This window comes from Dysidea avara, chromosome 7 (assembly GCF_963678975.1).
Source record: "Dysidea avara chromosome 7, odDysAvar1.4, whole genome shotgun sequence".
NCBI lineage: Eukaryota > Metazoa > Porifera > Demospongiae > Dictyoceratida > Dysideidae > Dysidea > Dysidea avara.
In genome coordinates this window covers 21,359,907-21,381,680 of record NC_089278.1, presented here as the reverse complement: position 1 = coordinate 21,381,680, position 21,774 = coordinate 21,359,907, and the positions used below count along the sequence as shown (strand labels likewise).

The following is a 21,774-nucleotide window of genomic DNA, read 5'->3' as shown; positions in this document are numbered from 1 at the left end:
AGGCTAACAAATCTATAATATAAATTCATTGGTTAAAGCGGATCCCCGCGGACCCCCAGGCCCTCCACACTTTCGAGTCACGGGGCCTACCACTGAGCCACCGCTGCTAGCTACTGCTTTCTTTTGTTTTCTACATTATAAATGCAACTCTGAGTAGCAAACCACAAAGGTGTATATAGCTACTATATGTAGTCCTACTTGACTTCAGTAAGACCTTTGATAAGGTTCCACATTCCCAACTTTACCTCAAGCTCAACATTATGGGATTGATGGATCTATCCTATTGTGGATTAAGTCCTTCTTAACTTGCAGATCCCAGTATGTAGTGCTAGAAGGGAAAAACAGCTACTCTAAACAAGTTCTCTCTGGTGTACCCCAAGGTACTGTACTCGCACCACTTCTGTTTTTACTGTACATAAATGATGTCCCTGCTTGTGTCAATAGTAAGATTAAACTGTATGCAGATGATGTCCTACTGTACTCCTACATACATTCCGAATCAGATTGTATAGCCCTACAACAGGATATTGACAAACTCATTGAATGGGCTCATACTTGGCTGATGGAATTTAACATTAAGAAATGCGAACAGTTGAGAATTACCAATAAAAGGAATCCCATCATTCATAGCTATCATCTGGAGAATTCTATCATCTCTGAGGTTCCTCACACGAAATATTTCGGGGTCACCATTGACCAGAAACTATCATGGAATGAACACATTCAAAGAGTCACTAACAAAGCAAACCAGGTTAATAGATTTTTTCGCCGTAACCTTCACCAATGCCCTGTTTCTGTTAAGAGCAATTGTTATAAGATGATGGTCCGTCCCATTGTTGAATATGCATCCTCTGTCTGGGCCCCCCACACCCACACCAACATAAACCAACTTGAGTCCATCCAAAGGAGAGCAGCTAGATTTTGCTACAATGATTTTTCTGGATTTAGTAGTGTAACAAGAATGATGTCATCATTAAATTTACCTACCCTCGAAGAAAGAAGAAACAAGTCTAAGATAACTACAATGTATAAGATAATTAATGGCAATCTAAGTATACCCACAAATGATCTAATACCTAATCATCGTCCATCAAGGGAAGGTTATTATAAACAGCTTGACACTATGATTGATTCTTATAAATTTTCCTTTTTCCCTTCTACAATCAGACTCTGGAACACACTCCCCCCCTTTGTAATTCACTCCCCTACCTTAGATGAGTTTTGTACTAACCTGAACATTCATTATGATCACACCTGTGCACAACAATCTTTTGATTTCTGCACAGTAACAAATATAATATAATAATAATATATTGAGGAACCAAAGCTGAACCCGACCCTTTTTGCATCCCCTAAAGTCAGAGTCGAATGCTCGGGGCAACTACTAGACGCGTCCCCTAAAGTCAAATGCTCGGGGCATACCACATCGGTGTCAATATAATAGCTGATAGGTGGCTCTTACATCCACCAGTATACCAGTGGACATAGACACTCCGCTTTTCTTTGCTGCCGTTTGAACACTTGCGTATTCAGTATGGCAACGGAAAAAAAAATTACATTAGCTACGTGTCACGATATGCAAGTGTTCAAACGGACTATCAAAAACAAAAGTCTGTTTATTTCATTTTATTAATTAGCAAAGCCCCTAAAGCAGAGACAATTATAATTTTTTTAAAACCCCAGTGAGAATGTCAGGCAAACTAAAGCTTTACTTGACATTGATATACTGCTACTTTACACTTTACACAATTTGGCATTCAGGGAATACATCATTAGATTTATTTAACCTTATTAGCTTTATGTATAATGGTACAATCAATATTTTGTTCGAATTCACTATTAATTTTACTTATGCACTAAAAAGCTATAGCTACATGCAACCTTGGACTGCCTCCTTGTATTTTGATCTGACATTTTGTCAGGCAGGTTCCATTGTGGTCGGCCATGTATCATATTTGCCTGACAAATGGTCTATGTCAGGCAGTAATAATTGACTCTGCCCTAAAGGGGTAAAACTCAGTCTTGCGGGCAGAGCTTCCCAGAGAAATTAAGGGGCCCAGGGCAAAGAATTAAAGTGGGGCCCCAGAGGCAAGGAGGTTTCCATTTTGAATCACAACTTCACCCAAGCTGTAAGTTGGAGACAAAAAAAAAGGTCATCAATGACAATAACTACCCCTCACCAACCACTACTGATATCTCCTTATCAATAAGCTTGCTACACTGCTCCTCTGAAGAATACTGTGACTGCTCTATTAGAGTATTTAGATCTGACTGCTCTATTAGAGTATATCGATCTTTAACATCTGACAGTCATCAATATAATTAGGTCCCCAGACAACATTGGCATACTCCATCACTGGTCTTACTAGAGATTTATGAAGTATAGGAAGAGATCTGGTGTTTAGCGAGTTGAATGTTATGGACTATGAGAAGGGCCAACTAATTCAAACAACATTAGAATGATCGATTACCGGGTACATGAATTTAGTCTGCTTTAATAATCACGTGAGCCACGTACTTTATAGCTCCGTGGATTTAATTGTGGGATACATGACTTATGAGGTTCCTCCACCCGTGCAGTAGTACTCTTCAGGAAATCCGTCTACAATTTTATGTTGAAGAATGGCGGAACCACGGATGGTAACGGATTACAAAGTTGAAAACTAGTATGAAAGTTGAGACTTCACTAGTCAAGAAGGCTGGCCATTGATCACTGAGTAAAGTTTTGCAGAAAATTCGGTGTATAGCTACATGAGAGACTGCAGGAGTAGACAACACCAAGACTTGTGAAAAAGACTAAAGAAGAGTTGAAATATATGCCTTGTAAAGTATTCCTGTTCATGGAAGACTAAGTTGTTTAAGACTAGTGAAGAGCCCAGTAACAGTTGGTAGCTACCAGCCCTGCCCAACAAAATGTAGCTAAGTGTTTCGTGTACTTTGAAATGTATAGTGAGTATGGTACTTGGATTGGTGTGCATATGGTGTGTTTGTATGTTCATTTGAGGTGATTGACATTGAATTTCTGTATTTAGAGGTATGTACCTGTAGAAATGTGTCCACGTTTAGTGATAGTTTATTACTTTTGGCATGAGTTCGTTCTACTGACATGTGGGTAAGGATTATCCTAAGGTATTCAACACTGCATGGTAAGGAAGAGTACGGATGATAGATTTTGCTGTACTATAGTCTGGCAACGCCTGACCTTTCATATGAACATTAGAACATAACATACCACCCAGGTTAATGAAGAAAATTCAGTGTGATAGCTGAATTTGGCCGGATAAGTGAAGAAATTCACCAAACTTTATTCGTCAATTAGCCATTTTATATTAGCTCAATGATAAATTCACCAAAACTTCCATTTGCCAACCTACTTCGATATAGTGAAGAACACTTCTCTTCAGTTGTCATGTGCACATTCATACTGCAAATGCTGTTATACTGAAGGTTTCCTTTAATTAGTACATGATGTTGAAAAGCTTCTACAACACAAGTATGTTCCCTAGTCCACTTCTTTAACAGATCATCTCACCCAATATTTATTGGTGGTAGCAGTAGACTGGTGTGGCTGTGCCCAAATTTTTGTGTGAATATAAGAGTCTTCATGATGGGCCAGTAGGTACTGTATTCTTGAAAGCCACATAGTCTCACTCCACCCACCTGGCTCACAGTATTGAATAGTAAGTTGACTTATTTTATATTACTGAGGTTGTGGGTGCATGGTGTCCTGATACTATTGTACTCTAGGTGGGGAATGATACTTGCATTTGTAGCTACTCAGTGTATCTGAAAGGCAACCAAAACATTTGAAAACTCTACTACAAAATGGCTATAAAAGCACTGTTTGGCATGCATTATTTTCAACCACTTGGTTTAGCAATCTTTGCTAATCTATTTAAAGTTCTCACAGTGAGTATTGAGAACCAGGCATCACTCCACCCCTACTTTACAGTTACAGTAGAGGTTGCAAGTACGTACATGCAGCGACAATTTAACAAACAAAGTGGCTTCTTGAAATATGCAGGTTAACCGATGGTATACATGCCATTCTAGGGTATAAGAGTATGGTGATTTTAGCCAGCTTTGGATTCTGTGTGTTCGTGTAAATAATGCGTTTTGTACATATTTTGATGATGCATTTTTTATCAAGCTTAAGGTGCAACATGAAATTTTGTACATATTTTAATTTTCTAGAAGCACAACAGTTGTTATACACATGCGTACACTTTTAATAAAACATTCCATGTTAATACTTTCAATAAACGGACAGTCAATCATAAAATTCTAGAGAAGTACACAAATCTATCCATAGCTCTCCAATGCCAAGATAGAAACCAGTGCCATCTATAGCCCATTACATGACAATTTGATATAAAACTGTTTCAAACATTCTGACATGGTATAAAGTTGTTGGAGCAAAATTTGTATGTGTACTCCATGCATTACCAATGGCGGATCCAGGATGGGACATTTGAAGCTAATGCCTATCCCCTCCTCCGGCTCTATGGAGGAGCCATGCTTCTTTTTGATTGAAATAATAAACCTTGTCAGGCCATAATCAATTATACAACTTATAATAAAAATATGCATATAATACTCCCATACTCACCTAAAACAAAAGTCAAAGCAGCTGTCAACCCACCACCTTCATGCGTACTAAGCACCTCTAAAATAATTATCATGTTGCTGGTACTAAGACATTCTAGCCGTTAAAACAGTACTAAGAGGTGATCATGAACCAAGTCATTACCTCAGCATTCAGTGTACTTGAATTGTACACGTATATACATAATACCTAGGTCCAGTCATGGATTTTTTCTCCTTTCTCCAACTTTTCAAACACACCTTATGTAGCTAAAGTCTTCGAGCAGGCTGTAGGACCAGGTGTCCTACAGACCTTCAGCACTTGTGCTGTAAAGCATTAATAAAAAAATAAAATAAATAATATTCATGAAGGATCTGTTTCACTTTCCTGAAGGATCTGTTTCACTTTCCTGAGGATCTGTTTCACCATCACTGAATATTCGCATGCATGATAACAGTGTAACAAAAGACTGCGAATTAAAGTTAGTGCTTTTTAGCTTCCTCAATGTTATGCACATGCACACATTATCACACAATAACTTGACTTTCAATTTTTAATCCCATTAAGTGTTCAAATCAAAAAGTGGATATATTCGTAATGCTACAAAAGTGTTGGTGTTTGTACAAACTGTATACTATGTAATATCAAAGTAATGACGTACCCATGATTTTTGAAACTGCTTTGGACACATGATAACCAAGGGCTACAGGCCATAGTCACTACAGGATATACTAGAGTCCCATTCATTTTCTTTATTCATCCATGCATTACCTAATGATATTATTAGTTGCTATCAGAACCCATGCAATAAAGTTTACAGCCAGCACAACAGTACAGAGTAATACAACTGATAACCATGCAATTTTACTTATTTACTAGTACACCAAACCATAGTTATCGTTACTTGATAGAACTGATGAAAAGCTTGCTCCATCTATAATATTGTATGTTACAAACAGGGGATATATGGCAATGTACAGTAATTTAATGCACACACTGATTATGTATACACATGTAATAGTTGGTCTAGCTGAGTTGGTAAAGAGCCACCTGACCTATTTAAATCATCCCTTTAGTAGAGACCGATATTTTAGAGCCCAGCATGGGTGAACTCACAACTTTGTTCCACCATGAATTTGAAGATAATTTCCTGAGGAGTATGATGTGAGAAGAGGAGGTTCAATCGTCTTATATCTTGCAATAAAATTCAAAATGCATGTAGATGTGATTATTATATAGCAGGCCTATATACTTATATAGCAGACTAGATTTGTTAATTTGTATGCTGTTTGGTTTTGGCCAATTTAGTAAGTGCTGGTTCAATTCCATTACTTAATTGCACGTAGTGTTTACTGCTTTAATGTGTGATACTTATAATGACCAGCTGATCTGAGCAAAAACCCAACGAGTTTCCTTTTTAAAACTTTCTTGTTGCTTAGGGGAAAAACCAGTGGGCTATTAAAGTTTCAGCCTTACCTGTTGAAACACTTGGAGTAGAGAGCAGGAACAGGAAAACTGCATGTAGTGACTATACCAAGTACATACAGTACTTAACCAATTATAATATTTATGAGTGCAACAGTATAGTTGTGACTTGGCTTAATATGTTCACCATGAACTGGCAAATCCATCAAGGTACTGTATGGTTTTTACCCTACAACAAACAGGGAAAGTTTCACATTTAAATCAAACTGTGATAAAGTTTCCACTAAATTGCTGTGTTGTTCAAAATTTTAAGCTTCATTGTTAAAGTTTTACTGAGGTTACACAAAAAATTTTCACTCCGTAAAACTTCCCCATTTTCAACCATGCTTACAAGCAAGAAGGCTGTTCAAGCTTAATATACGCTTGATAGCACAGAAATGAAAGAAAGACACTCTTACTTTCCCCAATATAATAACTACCAGTTAGCTATATCAATTGTGCTGTTTACTGCTAAACCATACACAAGATTATTTTGGTAGCATGCATTGTACCCAAAGTATTGACTGTAAAAACAGAAATACTGCTGTTGTGTTGACTGGGGCCAAGTAAATTTAAAAGTACTTACAAGTACTTTTGAGTTTTCGTAGTACAAGTACTCCAAATGAAATCACGAGAGCACTTTAGTAAAGTACAAGTACATACTGAAAGTACTAAGGTAAAGTACAGGTACAGTACATTTTCCTATAGCAAAATTTTTGCAGCCGTGCAAATAACTTAAGCTTGAGGTACAAACATACAAGGTACAGTTTTTATATTCACCGAACCATTACATGGCACAAATAATCATTTATTTTTAAATCAATGTAAGTCTATTATGCTCAGGTTTAAATCCTTTTCCTGCAATGCTAAATAACTGCTTAATTGGGATTTATGTAAATGATACAGGTACTAAAAAGAACATCTTTTGCCACAATGGAAAGGTAAGGATATGCTTTGTGATTATCTTTCCGATCGGTACACATGGGGTTTCCAAGTAGTCATCAAGTTCAGCATGTATAGTAATTAAACTAACTTCGATTGGTTACCATAGTTGAGTTGTCTTCTTCATGCACAAGGAGTGGTGTCTGATGTAGGATGCATGCACTATAAATGATATTTTCTTATCACCAATTCAACAAAACCCTCATTACAGTAGTTGCATTAACCTTACAGTCTCAAACTTCAGGAATTGCAAAATATTTTAGGACAACAGGTACTTCAGGTTTTTGTCAACCATTCTCTTCAACTCCCAATTTAAACAACAGCATTATTTTTGATTATACCAGAATTCCAACCAGAATAACAGCTACTTGTGGCTACATGATACATAGTAAGGTTGTAAAAAGTACTAAAGAATTTCAAACTTTGTACTTGACCCCATGTCTGCTGGTCAGGTCAATAAAACAAATTCCAGGTAGTGGATACTGAACTATATGAGACAAAAATGCAATGCAAAGGAGCACATGAACGTACCACGTGCATTTCAATCTGCATATTCCTGTACGCTACAATTTCTACCAATTATAACACTGGCAATACACTAAGTGAGTATGTGGAACCCGTTAATCGGGACACTTGAAAATAAGGACACCTGCATAATCTGGACACCTGGCAATGGTCCCAAAGTATTCCTACATAAACTGACCTGGAAAATCAGGACCCCTTGATAAGTCACTTTTGGTCAGTCCCAATTGCAAGGTGTCCTTATGAATACACAGGTTTCACTCTACATGTCTCCATACATTTACATTTTGTTGTGCTAGTTGAGTGGCTCTTGAACAACTGTCTTCCATGAGCACAAGCTTTACAAACGTGTATTTTGACTGTTCTTTAGCCTTTTCCACAAACCTTGGTGTTGTCTACTTAGCAAAAAGTCCTGCAGTCTCTCATGTAGCTATACACCGAATTTTCTGCAAAACTTTACTGATCAGTGGCCAGCCTTCTTGACTAGTGAAGTCCCAACTTTCATACTAGTTGCCAACTTTGTAATCCGTTACCATCCGTGGTTCCGCCATTCTTCAACATACAATTGTAGACGGATTTCCTGAAGAGTACTACTGCACGGGCGGGCCGGGAACCTCACAAGTCATGTATCCCACAATTAAATCCACGGAGTTATCAAATACGTGGCTCACGTGATTATTAAAGTAGACTATAGATTCATGTAATCGATCATTCTAAGTTGTTTGGAATTAGTTGGCCTTCTCATAGCCCATAAAAGTCCATTTCGTACGTGTCACGTGACTGTCGGCTTAATAGCCCCGGCGTTCAGTAACCGCTGCCTTATCTTTAAGTAGCTATTAGTATTAGTTTCTTTGTGTTTTATTTGTAATTTTGCTTGTTTGTTCAGAAAAAAAAAGAAACAGTTCAAACCAACAGAAAATCCACAGTATAAGATCTTGCGCGGCAACGAAAGACGCGTGAGGTAATTATATAGTCTCGCGTGGCCAGACCCTTTTCATGCACGAAGTCGCTTATCGATTGAAATTATAAATGCCGAGCTACATACCGTATATATAGCCTAAATATTTCGAGGGGCAAATATTTCGAGGTTGAGCAATGTTGCTAAAAATAAAATTTTCGCGGATTTGCAAACACTCTCAAAATGTATTAGACTATATGTAGGTCTAAATATTTCGAGGGTAAAATTTTCACTGATAACACCAACTGCGAAATCAGCGAAAATTTCCCCCCTCGAAATATTTAGGCTACACCGTACGCAAGGAAATTTTGACGTCAAAAAAAATTTGACGAATTCAGACTTCAGCAGATTTGACGAATAAAATGTTGACGAAAATGAAGAAATTGTAGGCAAAACCTGTACTTTTAAGGGCGCTTATAAACATTTGACGAATTTAAATTTGACGAATTAAACCGATTCGTCAAATTCGTCAAATTTCCTTGCGTACGGTACGGTACCGATATAGCCTAAATATTTCAAGGCGCAAAATTTTCGAGGTTAAACAATGTAAAAATAAAATTTTCGCGGATTTGCACTTGAAACAATCCCATATGTAATATATGGAGGTCTAAGGATAAAATTTTTACTGTTAACTCCAAAAACCTAAAAAAAAAAATTGAAAAATTTCCACCTAGGTATAATTTCCAATTGATAAGCGGCTGCATGCGTGTAGCACGGCGCATATAATGTTCAATCGATTTTTTTTCTTTTCTTTTTTTTAATAACCCAGAGAAGTTAAGGTATAATACAAAACGAACACATTAAACAGATACCAAAATGAAATAAACACATTAAATAAATGAGTCAAGCTGAACCTCTGCCAAGCGCAGTTCAGCAGAAGTGGTGGGGCGCTCCACAGCGATAAGCCAGCCGCTTATCGCTGTGGAGCGCCCCACCGCTTTCCGCGCAGCTGCTTATTTCCAATCGATAAGCGGCTGCACGGCCAATTTTTTCTTAAGGCCCCTGTCCGGGGGTTTTGCTGTGTATGCTGGCAGTCCATGCGGTGTTTTTGTAGGTCTGTGTAGGCTCTGTAGGTTTAGCTGCTTTTTCTTTTTTCTGCTATAAATTAAATTAGGTTTAACTTCTAGCTAGAGATCGGGGAGGATGGGAGTGCCATTAGGGCTGGAATAAAAAAAATTATGATTATTAAAAAAATAATAATAATAAATAAGCGGCTGCGCGGAAACCTCTATGTCGTTTCCCGACTTTTACCGACGTGACTGGTGAAATCTACAACCGGTGCGGTTCTACTTCATATCAACTTTCAAACTTTTGTATCAGTTTTCATTCAGCCATATACATGTCTCATCATATTTTTAATGAGACATGTAGCCTATATGGCTGAATGAAAAAATAAATAATAAAATAATAATAAAAAATAAAAATAAAAATCATATTATTAATACAAGTGTTTGAAATTTCACGTGATGGAAGCGCACGTGAACGCATTGCGCTTAGACGTTGCTAAGATTTGGAAATCGTACACAGAATTCACTGGTGCATTCGTGGAATTCCAAACCAATAATGAATGAAGCTCTATCTTTCCAGTTCGTTATTTAATAAATTTTAAGGTTAGTTATACAGTAGCTACATAATGCGTGCATTACTGAGCTGATGGGTGACGACGTAACTACGATCCGCACCATGGCCGTAACGCATCCAGATGAAACATGCCAGTGTTAATTCTAGGATTTCTCCTTTTAGTGGGGCGAATGGGTATTTGGGAATGACTATGTGAAAGTCTATATGCATGAAAGCCGGCTATATATTCACGTGACAACTAGAGTCAAATAGCCTAGTTGCCGGGCTGCTGTAGATAATTATACTGAGTCATTTAGATAGTATACTGTATGTGTCCAGAGGTGTATATGTACTATCTAGCTATGTTTAAGAGCTGTCGATGTCATGAGTGTTGATTTTCATTTCCGTGATTGGGTGAAACCAAATCCTATATGGTTATAGGTAGTAACTACTTGGTCTTTGGCATCTTGTAATAATAATAATATTAGCTATAGCTAATAATAATAATAATGGCTGTTGTAGTGATGACAATAATGTCTATAGGACAATCATTTTGGGTGAATTAGTACATTGGTGTGATGGTGAATTATATTATTTGTATATAGCCCCTTGGAAATAGCTATGTAGCTATGTATAGGGCAAGCAGCTATATACTTGCAGACTGACATGAGCCCACTGATAAAAATGTAATGGCTTGTAAACAATCAAAGCATTATTTTGATTAAATCATCATTAATTTTAAAAGCTTTAAAGTTGCAATATATATATATATATATATATATATAAACAGGTGCAATTAAATGAGGTCAGCTATAGTGAAAGTAACATTATATATACACTGTTAAAAATGAAGATTAACCACCACTCTGAAGAATTCCCAGAGTATAGGGAGGATTTAACACCCCCTGGAGAGTAACCAATACTCCGAAGAGAGTAATTGTTACCCTTAAGAGGTTACTAAATGACACCTCCTTCAGAGCATGTGTTACTCCTTCAGAGTGATGGTTACTCTCCAGGGGTGTTAAATCCTCCCTATCTTGGGAACTCTTAGAGTGGTAGTTACTCTTCATTTTTAACAGTGTACTTACTTGTAAAGCAAAAACTGGACTACAAGGAAGTCTGCTGCAGGTATTCCATTAGCAGTGCACTGCATGCATATCCTGAATCTGTTGAAATACAACTCAGTTGTATCTACTATGAGACATTGTATTATAATACCATGCAAGGCACTAGCAGACACAAAGATATGGGTGGATGTCTTCCAAGAAAATATTTTATTTGTGAATATTAGGGTGTTTATTAAAATCAGGTTTTCTGAAATCTAAGGGCATTTTTGCTGTCTGTCTATACCATTTTTGTTTATAAATTACACTACCTGAGATTGGATTTAGGGATAATTTTTTGAGCATGTTCTAAGAGCCATCACTATTTTTGCTAACCCAAAGAAATTTTTGTAACTTTTAAACTTGGGAAATTTTTACATATTCAGACTATAAAATTGAATCTACCAATAGCATTTCTGATAGTTTTATGTGCCATTTTAAGCATACAGTGTAGTATGGGGGGAGAAAGTCCCCCCTCTAACAATCCTATAGAATACAAACACTGCATGGTGACAACCAAAACTTATTTTAGCTATTGTTATGATTAATGCTATATGACACAGTATAGAGTTATAGCTGGCTACCAAACATTGCGGGCACTGGATTCCAGGCTGTTTAATTCAAATACTCATCATAACAGTTTATTCTTGCCATTTTTTAATAAAGTGATAGGTATATATAATAGTTCAATAGTTTAAATATTGCAACTTTTTTTTGTACAGGAGTTATTATAATTGTGTTAGCATTACTGCATGATGTGGCATTGGCTATACACTTAATGTTTTTGCCTTCATATTAGATTTGCCAGAAATTATGTCAGCATAATTGCAGCAGTCCAGACTATAGCTACTGAGTGAGTGGTTAGCTTTGAACTTTATTTTGTATGCTGCATCATTCATATATATATATATATATATAGCTAGTGTCAAATAATGTACGAGTGCAGGCCGCATAGCTGTGGGTAGAATTTGTGTCAGTGTATTTCCATATAGCAGCATGGATGAACCTTATATTTTAATGCATTCAAGTCTGGAGGAGGACAGTGGAGTAAATCATTCAAAGCCTACAGAAAAGCCACAGGTGTTACCTCGTCAGTTACATATGCAGGTATGTGTTGTAGTGATGCGAAAATGATACATAGCTGATAAATTGCAATGCCACAGTGTGCATGTGTTCAGCTCAGTGTTCAAAGGTGTATATATCTTATAATTATAATTTCAGTATAGCTATATATAACAAAACTAGATATGTTGTAGGCAATAATATTATGCATATAGTATAATAGCTAGATGTATGCAATTTGCAAAAATGTGCTGGATTTCCATGTGAATTAAACATATAACTATAGCTATAATGTTTGGCCAGTATACAAACAGTATAATCATACTTTTGCATGGTCTCACAGGGTTTTAAGTATATATGCAACATATAAGAGCGGTGGTAAGCCATATATACATGGTATGTATATGAGAATTTTAAGTTTGAATAGAAAAAAGAAACAAGGGAGGTCACCTGTACCTGAAGATATACTAGTGGACATTAAATCCCTACTTCAATCTATACCCACAACTGAATTAGGAATTAAATGTCCACTAGTATGTCTTCAGTTATAGCTGACTCCCCTTGCTTTACCTTAATCGAACTTAAAATTCTTAATTCCATATGCTTGTTTGTTTACTTTTTGTAACATTAGTTGGAAAAGGCGGATACGGTCAGATGCGGACATGGACACGGACACGGACATTTTCAAAAAGTATTTTTACATTTATATACAGTTATTTTTCATACCTAACGCTGTTTTTACAGCAGCATTCGCTTCCAGACCCAGGAGTCAATCTTGTCGTAGCGCTTATCCATATATAAGCACATGTGCGAAGGATACACTAGCACTCTAAAGACCATATAGTGTTGTATATGTGCTCTAGAAATCTAATTTAGAGATTAATCTAGCATGTCCCAACCTAATCTCATAGGCGAGGTCCTTAAAACCCTCCACACTTGGTATAAGCGCCTGCACTTTATACTAAAAGGCATAAGATTGTGGATTTGGCCTGCTAAGCTAAGTTGCATGGGGCATACAAGCTAATCTCTACAACTATATAACTCTGTATTAGACTTTAGAGCATGTGTACAACACTATACGGTCTTTGGCATGCTGTGGAGTGCTGGTCTAGTCCTTCGCACGTGCACTTATAAATGGATAAGCGCTATGACAACATTGACGCTTGGGTCTGGAAGCAAAGACTGCTGTAAAAACAGCATTAGGTATGAAAAATAACTGTTATATAAATGTAAAAATGCTTTTTTGAAAATGTCCATGTCCACGTTCGTGTCCGCGTCCGACTGTATCTGCCTTTTCCAACTACCCTATTGTTATGACCAAGAAGCATATTGTCCAATTTGCTATAGCAGTAATCAAGCATGTTCAGGAAAAAAAATAAACCTGGCTCCATTCTTTTTGTGTATGCATGTTTTCAGCTATGTTCAGCCCATTACACAGCATTACAAATGTAGGAGAAGGACCTCTGCAGTCAATTAGTCACAATAGAAAATTTGGACAATTCCCATCAAATGTTAGGAAGCCATCACATAGCACTACAACGAATCGACACCTTGCACTGTCAGCAAAGATAAATGGGACGCAAAGGAAGACACAGGAAAGTCCATGAAGCATGCATTGTACATACTGCAGTATGCCAAAAGGCACTGGTTGGGCTGAAGCGATGTTGAATAGTGAAAAAAATCAAACCCATAGCCTTAGCATTTATCAAGTTACGCTTGACTGAATGCATCAGTCAGTCAGGCAGTGAGTGTATATAGAAAATTTCTCTAAAATAATTTTTAAAAAGTTTTGCAGCAGTTATTTTGGGCTTGGTTATACCAAGAGTAAATAATGGATATATACCTAACTGGTACTGCCAAGACACCATAAATGTATGTGAGGTAATGATATCTTTGGCCAGACTAAAGCCCAAACCTTTATGATCTGTATGATATACATGGTTACATTATTTGACAGGAGAGATGCAGTACAGATGTACATGGTGAACTGGGCTATCCTCTGTTAGAAATTCTCACTGCAATGCCAATAGAGGTCAAGATAACACAAAGTTCTGCAGTCAGCATGAATGCTATATATGATACAGTCAAGACTGTTTATTCAACCTTCAAGTTATCTATGGTTACAAGCAGCATGTTCCTAGCTCAAGATAGTGAAGAGAACTTTTATGAAAAGATAAGGAGAATTGATGGCACTTATCATATATATGACTTGGAACGACCATGCAGAGGTTGCTTTTGGAACTGTAAGCAAAACTGGAAATAGCAAGAAACTGGTACCACCAAAACTTCACTTTCCACTAAAGCCTCCAATTGCAATAAGACCAGTAGTCACTACTCCAACTCCATTGCCCTCAAGAAGAACTTCAGGAAATGTATTTTACCAGAACACTTGCCCAAGACAAAAGCCTGATTATGATGGGGGAAAAGTCAATGCTACGTTCAACCCGTATTTTCAACGTCAAGAGGATGGTCCACCTTCCACATCGTCAGATGAAAACAGAACCTACTTAAGATCCCTTAGTGTTTCTGATGTACTCCGAGTGCTAGATAAGATAAATCTTGGACAGTATAGACGAATTCCAAAAAAATCAAGTCTATGGGAAAACCTTGCTGTCATACACTACAGTTGACCTGAAAGAACTTGGAGTTACAACTGAACTTCATCAGAAGTTGCTGTTAGATATTATCAGTGGAACTTGCAAACTTAATGGTTAACTATAGCTATTAATAGTGGCCTGTTTTTGTTTACATATATGTGTACTTGCCAAAGATAGAAAATTAGCATGCAGCCAGAAAAAAATAAACTTAGTTAGTTTATTTGTGCATGGTTCAAGTCATACAGCCAGTGGGTCTTTTTCCAATCAGTTATAACTATTAGCTGGCTTAAATCTAGTCAAAACACTGTTGGATTGTTACCGTATAACCTAAGTATTTCGAGGGTGAAACTTTATGTTGGTTTCAAGGTTTAGGGGGTTAACAGCAAAAACTTTATCCTTAAAATGTTTAGACCTCCATATAGTCTATTTAGACCCAGGTGCATGTACCTCTGTATACCAGTGTGTACCAATACCATATGCAATAAACATCGAGATTGGGAGAATGGGCTGGAGCACTGTAGTCTTGAGACTTGACCCTTAATCTGTCACATGAGATCACATGACCCTCCAAGATTGGGCCATGGTAAAAGTGTACCCCAACATCTATAATAAGGCTCTGGCTGGTATGTTTGGTGGTATTCCAACTTACCCATACAAGCTAGTCTTCCAGAAGACTAGCAATTACATACCACCAAGTATACCATGACCCCAGTCCATTCACCCATCAAACAATTGCATTTAGACTGTGCTCTAATAACCAACATAAATGGGATGCTATGTATTTACTTCTCTCATGCATTAATCCCACATATATACACACATGCAGTGCCATTGCTCTTTTCTTTCCAGAACTGTTGACAGCTATAAATGAAAACACAAATTTACCTGTGTAAAAGTAGCTTACCATTCCTGAGTCAGTGCAGAAAGACAGTGAGAACATTTAATACTACAACCATGTACCAACTGTGTCACCTTCCCAGCCCCTATCCCTGCCATAATCACTGAAATAAACTATGCATATGGACAGGTGAGGTCCAGTGAAGCTGGAACCTGCTTGTACATGAGCCTGACACATCTGCAAGTTACGCTTGAACAGGCCCAATCCTACAACAGTGATAATTATGCTGTTCCACCTTTCCACAAAAGTGCCACCTGAGGACGTCTGCCACTGCTGATATGTTTAGCTCTTTAAGGGTTTAGGGTGGGTGCTAACCTTATGCAATAGTCTTCCTGGCTATATACTCCACGTTGTGAAGCAAGGCTCTTCACATTTTTTGAAGGATGAGCTAGATGTAAGCAGTTAGAGAAGATGTCAATATCGTCTGTGACTGTAGTCACTCCATGTCTATCTTGATTCCTAGAAATGTCAGGCAGGTAGTGGACCCCTTCAATTTAACTGTGATTGGGTGAGTAGGATCAGGAAGCTGTAGATTGTGGACATGCAGTATAGTTCCTGGTCTTGCCTTGATGCTGTGTGCAGGTCCCTTGCCACCAGCTGCAGTACAAAATCATCAATGGTGTCCAGCCCTTTTGCTTAATATCCACAGAAGGATCTAGGCCAGATATTTTGCAAAGGCCAACCTCTTGTTCATGTAGATTGCTTCAATACCTAGCAAATGCTGAGCTGGGATCATCCTTTGCAGCTGTATACTTTTTGAATGTCAGCCTTTACTAAAAGAGATCCCCTTTCCTTCCAGGAGCTACTACGTCATCTATAACTATGTATAAGCCAGCTGTGCTTCTACCATTTCAGTGCTTGAAATAACGTTCAACAATCAGACAATTTCTGTTATTTTATTGCTGAAGAGCAGCCTTACAAAGGCAGTAATATCTAATTTTCCCACAAGCTTTACTTCAACTTTTGAGGTTTGTTTATACACCAGCCTGCTTGTGCTTGTCAGCTATGAAAGTGCAAGCTGTATTTAAAACATGTTGAAATTTTGCTTTGATAGCTTAAAGCACCTGTTTTCCTGCTTGGACTACAAACAGTATGTACATTATGTTACATTGGTACACTACTTCTGATTTATGCATTGAAAAACTCAGAACTGGTACTACATTTTTGTGCTTTGTCCGGACAAAATCTGTGTTCTACTGCATGGCAGTTTGACAGTATACACTCAAAAAGATTTTCAGGAGTCTAGTCCTGCTATTATATTCTGGCACAAGGAGATCAACAATCAGTTACTATTTCTTTGCTTAGGAATTAGCCTCAAGGAGACAACCCTTTGGTATTGCACCCACACAACACTTTTACCTTATTTATAGTGCCACACATCTTGCTAGATAGCCAGTCACTTTGCTTGATATGTTGTAGTCAATATTTGTGATGGATGACTCACCTGCATCCAAACAACCTTTATGACTGCGGTCTGGGATATAATTAGCAACTGAGATACCACAATCTGATGGTTCCTGTATTCACTGCTCCAAACAGACTGAGGTAGACATCCCCTAATATAGGGGATCAGTGGCTGCAACCCTGGTCAATGCTATTTACTGTCCTATACTCATAGATGATACATGTACACATACTAGCATTCCGTCTGAGAGAATATGATATCCGAGATAAGCAGGGAGAGTCCTGATTAATTACACACCATAAGGTGGAAAACCAGGCCTCTCCCTAACACCATACCCTACTAGTCCTAAAGATCTACTCGTCTGGTTTGGTAGCTAATAAACACCACATAGCTAATGGAATTAGGAATGAACAAACATCCAGGACCAGTAGGGTATGGTGTTATCTCAGGTAATTATACAATAGAGGCACAACTCCTTGGACCTACGAGTACCCACAGATTTCCCAAGTCAATGAACATAGTAACCACTGAGACAGCTAGGGGTTTGTAGCAAGTTATATCATTCATGATTGGTAAGTAACACCTGTTGCATTGTCAACAATAAATATTGATGTTCTCTGTCAGCACATACAGGTGGTGCCACCAACCTGCTATTGGGTATGATCAACAATCACAGTTCAACTTCTGCCTCTGCTAGGATATCAAGCTTTAATAGCAGACTCAACAAATTAGTAGTAGCCAATACAGGAATCCCCGCAGGCAACACTATAGGTACAGATACACTGCTATCATATGTATACAGCAAGTTTATTATAAGTTGTACACCTGGTCAGTAATGTACTTTACGGTGTAGTTGGGCCCTGAAGGGCAAACACAGTAGTGCACAAGACACAACAAACGCTGTTGACTAATTGTGAGAGTTCTTCCAAAAAGGTAAACAACACTTCTAATTCTAAGATGTAACAATTGGATGTTCGTTAACTTCGTTTTCATTAAATACTTTATCATGTCTGATAAAAAACTTTAACAAGCTGTCTTACAGATAATTCTTAGCAATCTGTCATATAGCAAGCTAGTATAGGTACATCCCTGCCATACAGCAAGCTGGTAGGCACACCCCTACCATACAGCAAGCTGGTACTATACAGCAAGCCAGTAGGTATACCTCTACTGCAAGCTAGTAGTATATGGCAAGCCGGTAGGTATACCCTACCAATCTGGTAGTTATACCCTTACTATATATACAGCAAGCTGATAGTTACACCCCTACCATACAGCAAGCCGGTAGATACATTATTATACAGCAAGCCAATAGTTACACCTTTACCATACAATACACTGATAGTTACACTATATACTACCATACAGCGATACAATGTTTCATGTCTATAAATCATGGATCTCCTTCTGTGATAGTTGCGTGAAATTAACCCCACACTAAACTGTGTTTTCCAAACAATAATACAATATATGAAATACTTAATTGGTTAAAATGTATGTGTACCTGTGAAATATATCTTGTAGCAATTTAAAACAAAATTCTATAGTTCCCACAGTTTACTAGTTAGCCTCAGGCTGTGTAATCTATGAAACTCTTGGATTAAATCTAGAGAGGTAAATATATTTGTTTGCTGCTCCATCTGATTTTCTTCTTTAAAAGTAAACACTGTAAAGCGTTAATAATAATAAAGTTATTCTGATATTCTAAAACTCAAAACAAATAGCTAATAAGATCTAGAATTCTGTGTTAACCATAAGTCTAGGCTTATCCCTGATCACCGGGTAGGTACAACCTCTACCCGGTAGGTACACCCATACCATACAGCAAATTAAAAATAATAATCGGTAGTTACATCCCGGTCTACCATGCAGTAAATTAATTGGTAGGTGCATCTCTGTAGCATAAGGGAGAACTATGACACCAGGAGAGATATGCAGCTTATAATTAACTGACCTCACTTCAAAGTCCTAAGCCAAGTATACCATATTTCCCTACAAATTTAATTATCACACTACAGTATTAGCCATCCTGTTAACCATATCATTGCCTAACAAGAAGTGAGGTGCAATCTCAGCCACCATGTCGTACCCACCTACAAAATGCAGCTTTTATGTTATCTTCCATGAAATGGATGCAGTGTCCAGGTGCATTACCAGTCTGCTGGCTCAATCCCCAATGCCATATGCTCTGGATCTCCTTGGCTTATGTGAGATAACAAGCTCATGGGTGTGGTGTGCCAAGCCTTGCAACTAATCATAAGAGCTTAATAGTACCCTACTTACCTGCATTAACGTACATGACTGTCAGCTGCGGAGCTGAACAAAACTGCTGTCTTCCTCACCAGCAGAAATAAAATATACTTGCTGACACAATAGCATCTAAATGGCAAGCTAAAAGTGCATGTCTACCACAGCTCCGTAATGTCATCCTGGGATGGATGGTCTTGTTGTAGCTCAATGGAGATTGTTGTAGTGGGATTCTGCTGTTACCATACTTGATAAGTTCCTGTATTAATATCAACTCAATAAAACTTTTTCAGCACTGCAAACAATTAGTGACACTGTTGCTCCTTAGCTGCCACTGTTCTTTGCTATAGCATAGCATGAACAGGCAGACCGTTACATGTGGTACCACCCCAAACCAGTTGTTGATACCTTCTAATGAATATCACAATGCATAGTGATCAAGCTACCCCTATTGTTAGTTGTTTACTGACAGCTTGCCTGCATATGAGACTTAGGCACGTGAGACTTAGGTGTCTCGCGTGACCTATAGTATCGTGACTGTGGACTGTCGTGTTCTTCGCCAGACAGCACTTCTTGAGTCGATAGTGTCAAAGGTATGTCGGTTTAATATGAGTAATAGCACTAGACTCTACGTGTGTTTTTTCACCTGGAGGCTCCTAGCTAAGTATAGAGCCGAGACGTACAGTTTAGCTCATTTCTCAGTGTAATCACATTATGCAGTGGCTGTTTTAGTGTATAACTTTTAATAATAAACTATAGCTAGCTAGCTATGCCTAACGTAAGCTAACTGTTTCTTAATTAGCATAAGGTATATTTTTATTTTTAACTTATAGCTAGTTAGCTACACTCTTTCCGCCGTGCCCACACCGTGACAGACTGGTGACTGTGGCTAGTTGCACGAGACTGAGGAGTATTTGTCTCAAATTTTATAATGATGGTTCTCTTCTTAGCAGCTTACTATGTATAGATGTAGTGATAGTAGCGCGGAAGTAAAACAAGATAGTGAGCAAATATTAAAGTGCATGCAGTCCGAGTCAGCTCAGTATATAGCTACCTACCACCATCTGCAGGACTCTTGCATGCACTGAGTAGATTTTTCAACGTGCTGATGGCAGTGCCAGCATATAACTGGAAACATGGTTGACATGAAGGATGTTTACAGGTGTACTTTGTGTACTTGCAGTAGCTACTGAGCTCATTAAGAGGCCGCCATTTAGTCAAATATGTAGTTATCTGTTAAATGTATAGGACAAGTGTGAACAAAACAAGTCTGTTAGTGTAGGAGGTACCACTACAAATATAAGGCCATGTGTGTTTGAGTAATCAATATGCTTCAGCATGATACGTTTTCCCAACAAGGCATTACCATCAATATCATTTCATCCTTCCAACATCATCAACCTCCTACCAATGCAGTTTTTTCTCCAGAACAATCCAACAATGAAATTCTTTGTCAGAACTTTCTAATTGATCTAAACAACTTTAACTAATGCGGATTTTTCCCTTAATGTTTCAAATCATTGTGTGTGCGTGCGTGCGTGCGTGCGTGCGTGCGTGCGTGCGTGCGTGCGTATGGAACGCCGTTTGTAACAAAAATATACCTGACTCCAGCTACCTTATTATCGCCGATAATAAAACACCATCATTATTATCGCCGATAATAAGACCTCGCCTTATTATCGCCGATAATAAGACCTCACCTTATTATCGCCGATGATAAGACTACAGCTTTATTATCGCCGATGATAAGACTACAGCTTATTGTCGCCGATGATAAGGACTCTAACTTATTATCGCCGATAATAAGACAGCGCTTATTTTCCTAGGATATAATTAAGACAGCGCTTAAATTATGTCCTCGGGAGCGTATATAGTTCTATTAGCTTTTATTATTAATAATAATGTTAGCTAGCCAAGTCATGGCTGCTTCAGTGAATCATGGCATCATCAGTGACCAGCTGCAGTATGGAGTTGACCAAGGTCGTAGGCAGACACCAGCTGATCTAGTCAAAAATGATTATTTCGAGGGGCAAATTTTTCGAGGTTGAGCATTGTTGCTAAAAACTTTTTTCACGGATTTGCAAACACTCCCAAAATGTATTAGCTATATGGAGGTCTAGAATAAACTTCTCGCTGATAACTACCCCCATGCAAAACTGCGAAAACTACTGATTTTCCCCTCAAAGTATTTGGTACAATACCTAACACATGCATCATACGCAACTATCGAAATCATCAATGTTTATTAACAGATCATGTTATAAATGGTAGCTACATAACACATGCAAAAATCATTAAAGTAATATACACAGCGTCCTGGCTACAACTGGTGTACTGACAGTCAACAAGCATTCATGTCCCAAGCACAGTTATCGATCAGCTAAAACTGATGGCATTGAACTCTTTCTCAAACTCAAGATAGCTGAGATAG

The 21,774-nt window shown here is 37.9% G+C and overlaps 2 protein-coding genes across 5 annotated transcripts in view; both read left to right on the top strand.

Moving 5' to 3' along the window:
• The first annotated feature begins 9,944 nt into the window (after positions 1–9,944).
• Positions 9,945–14,990, top strand: LOC136261417 (uncharacterized). Of its 4 annotated transcripts, none has more exons than XM_066055418.1 (4): positions 9,945–10,081; positions 11,934–11,987; positions 12,130–12,241; positions 14,154–14,990. In XM_066055418.1, the coding sequence occupies exons 3-4, from the start codon at positions 12,131–12,133 to the stop codon at positions 14,457–14,459; spliced, it is 417 nt and encodes a 138-aa protein (XP_065911490.1). In that variant the 5' UTR covers positions 9,945–10,081; positions 11,934–11,987; position 12,130; the 3' UTR covers positions 14,460–14,990. The 4 variants fall into 4 exon arrangements, with proteins under 4 accessions (XP_065911490.1, XP_065911488.1, XP_065911489.1 ...); XM_066055416.1 differs by having other exon boundaries at positions 12,127–12,241; XM_066055417.1 differs by having other exon boundaries at positions 12,112–12,241.
• Positions 14,991–19,838: 4,848 nt separating this feature from the next.
• LOC136259696 (uncharacterized) overlaps positions 19,839–21,774 on the top strand; it is a 14,533-nt gene continuing 12,597 nt past the window's right edge. Inside the window, exon 1 of the mRNA XM_066053201.1 lies at positions 19,839–19,936. The gene's annotated coding sequence lies outside the window, so the exon portion shown is untranslated. The remainder of the gene's footprint in view (positions 19,937–21,774) is intronic.

Excerpts from the sequence above, each read along its gene's own strand:
- LOC136261417 (XM_066055418.1), top strand. The coding sequence starts at position 12,131 with ATGGATGAACCTTATATTTTAATGCATTCAAGTCTGGAGGAGGACAGT. Across the intron at positions 12,242-14,153 it reads CTCGTCAGTTACATATGCAG|GAGAGATGCAGTACAGATGT; the intron begins GTATGTGTTGTA and ends ATTATTTGACAG.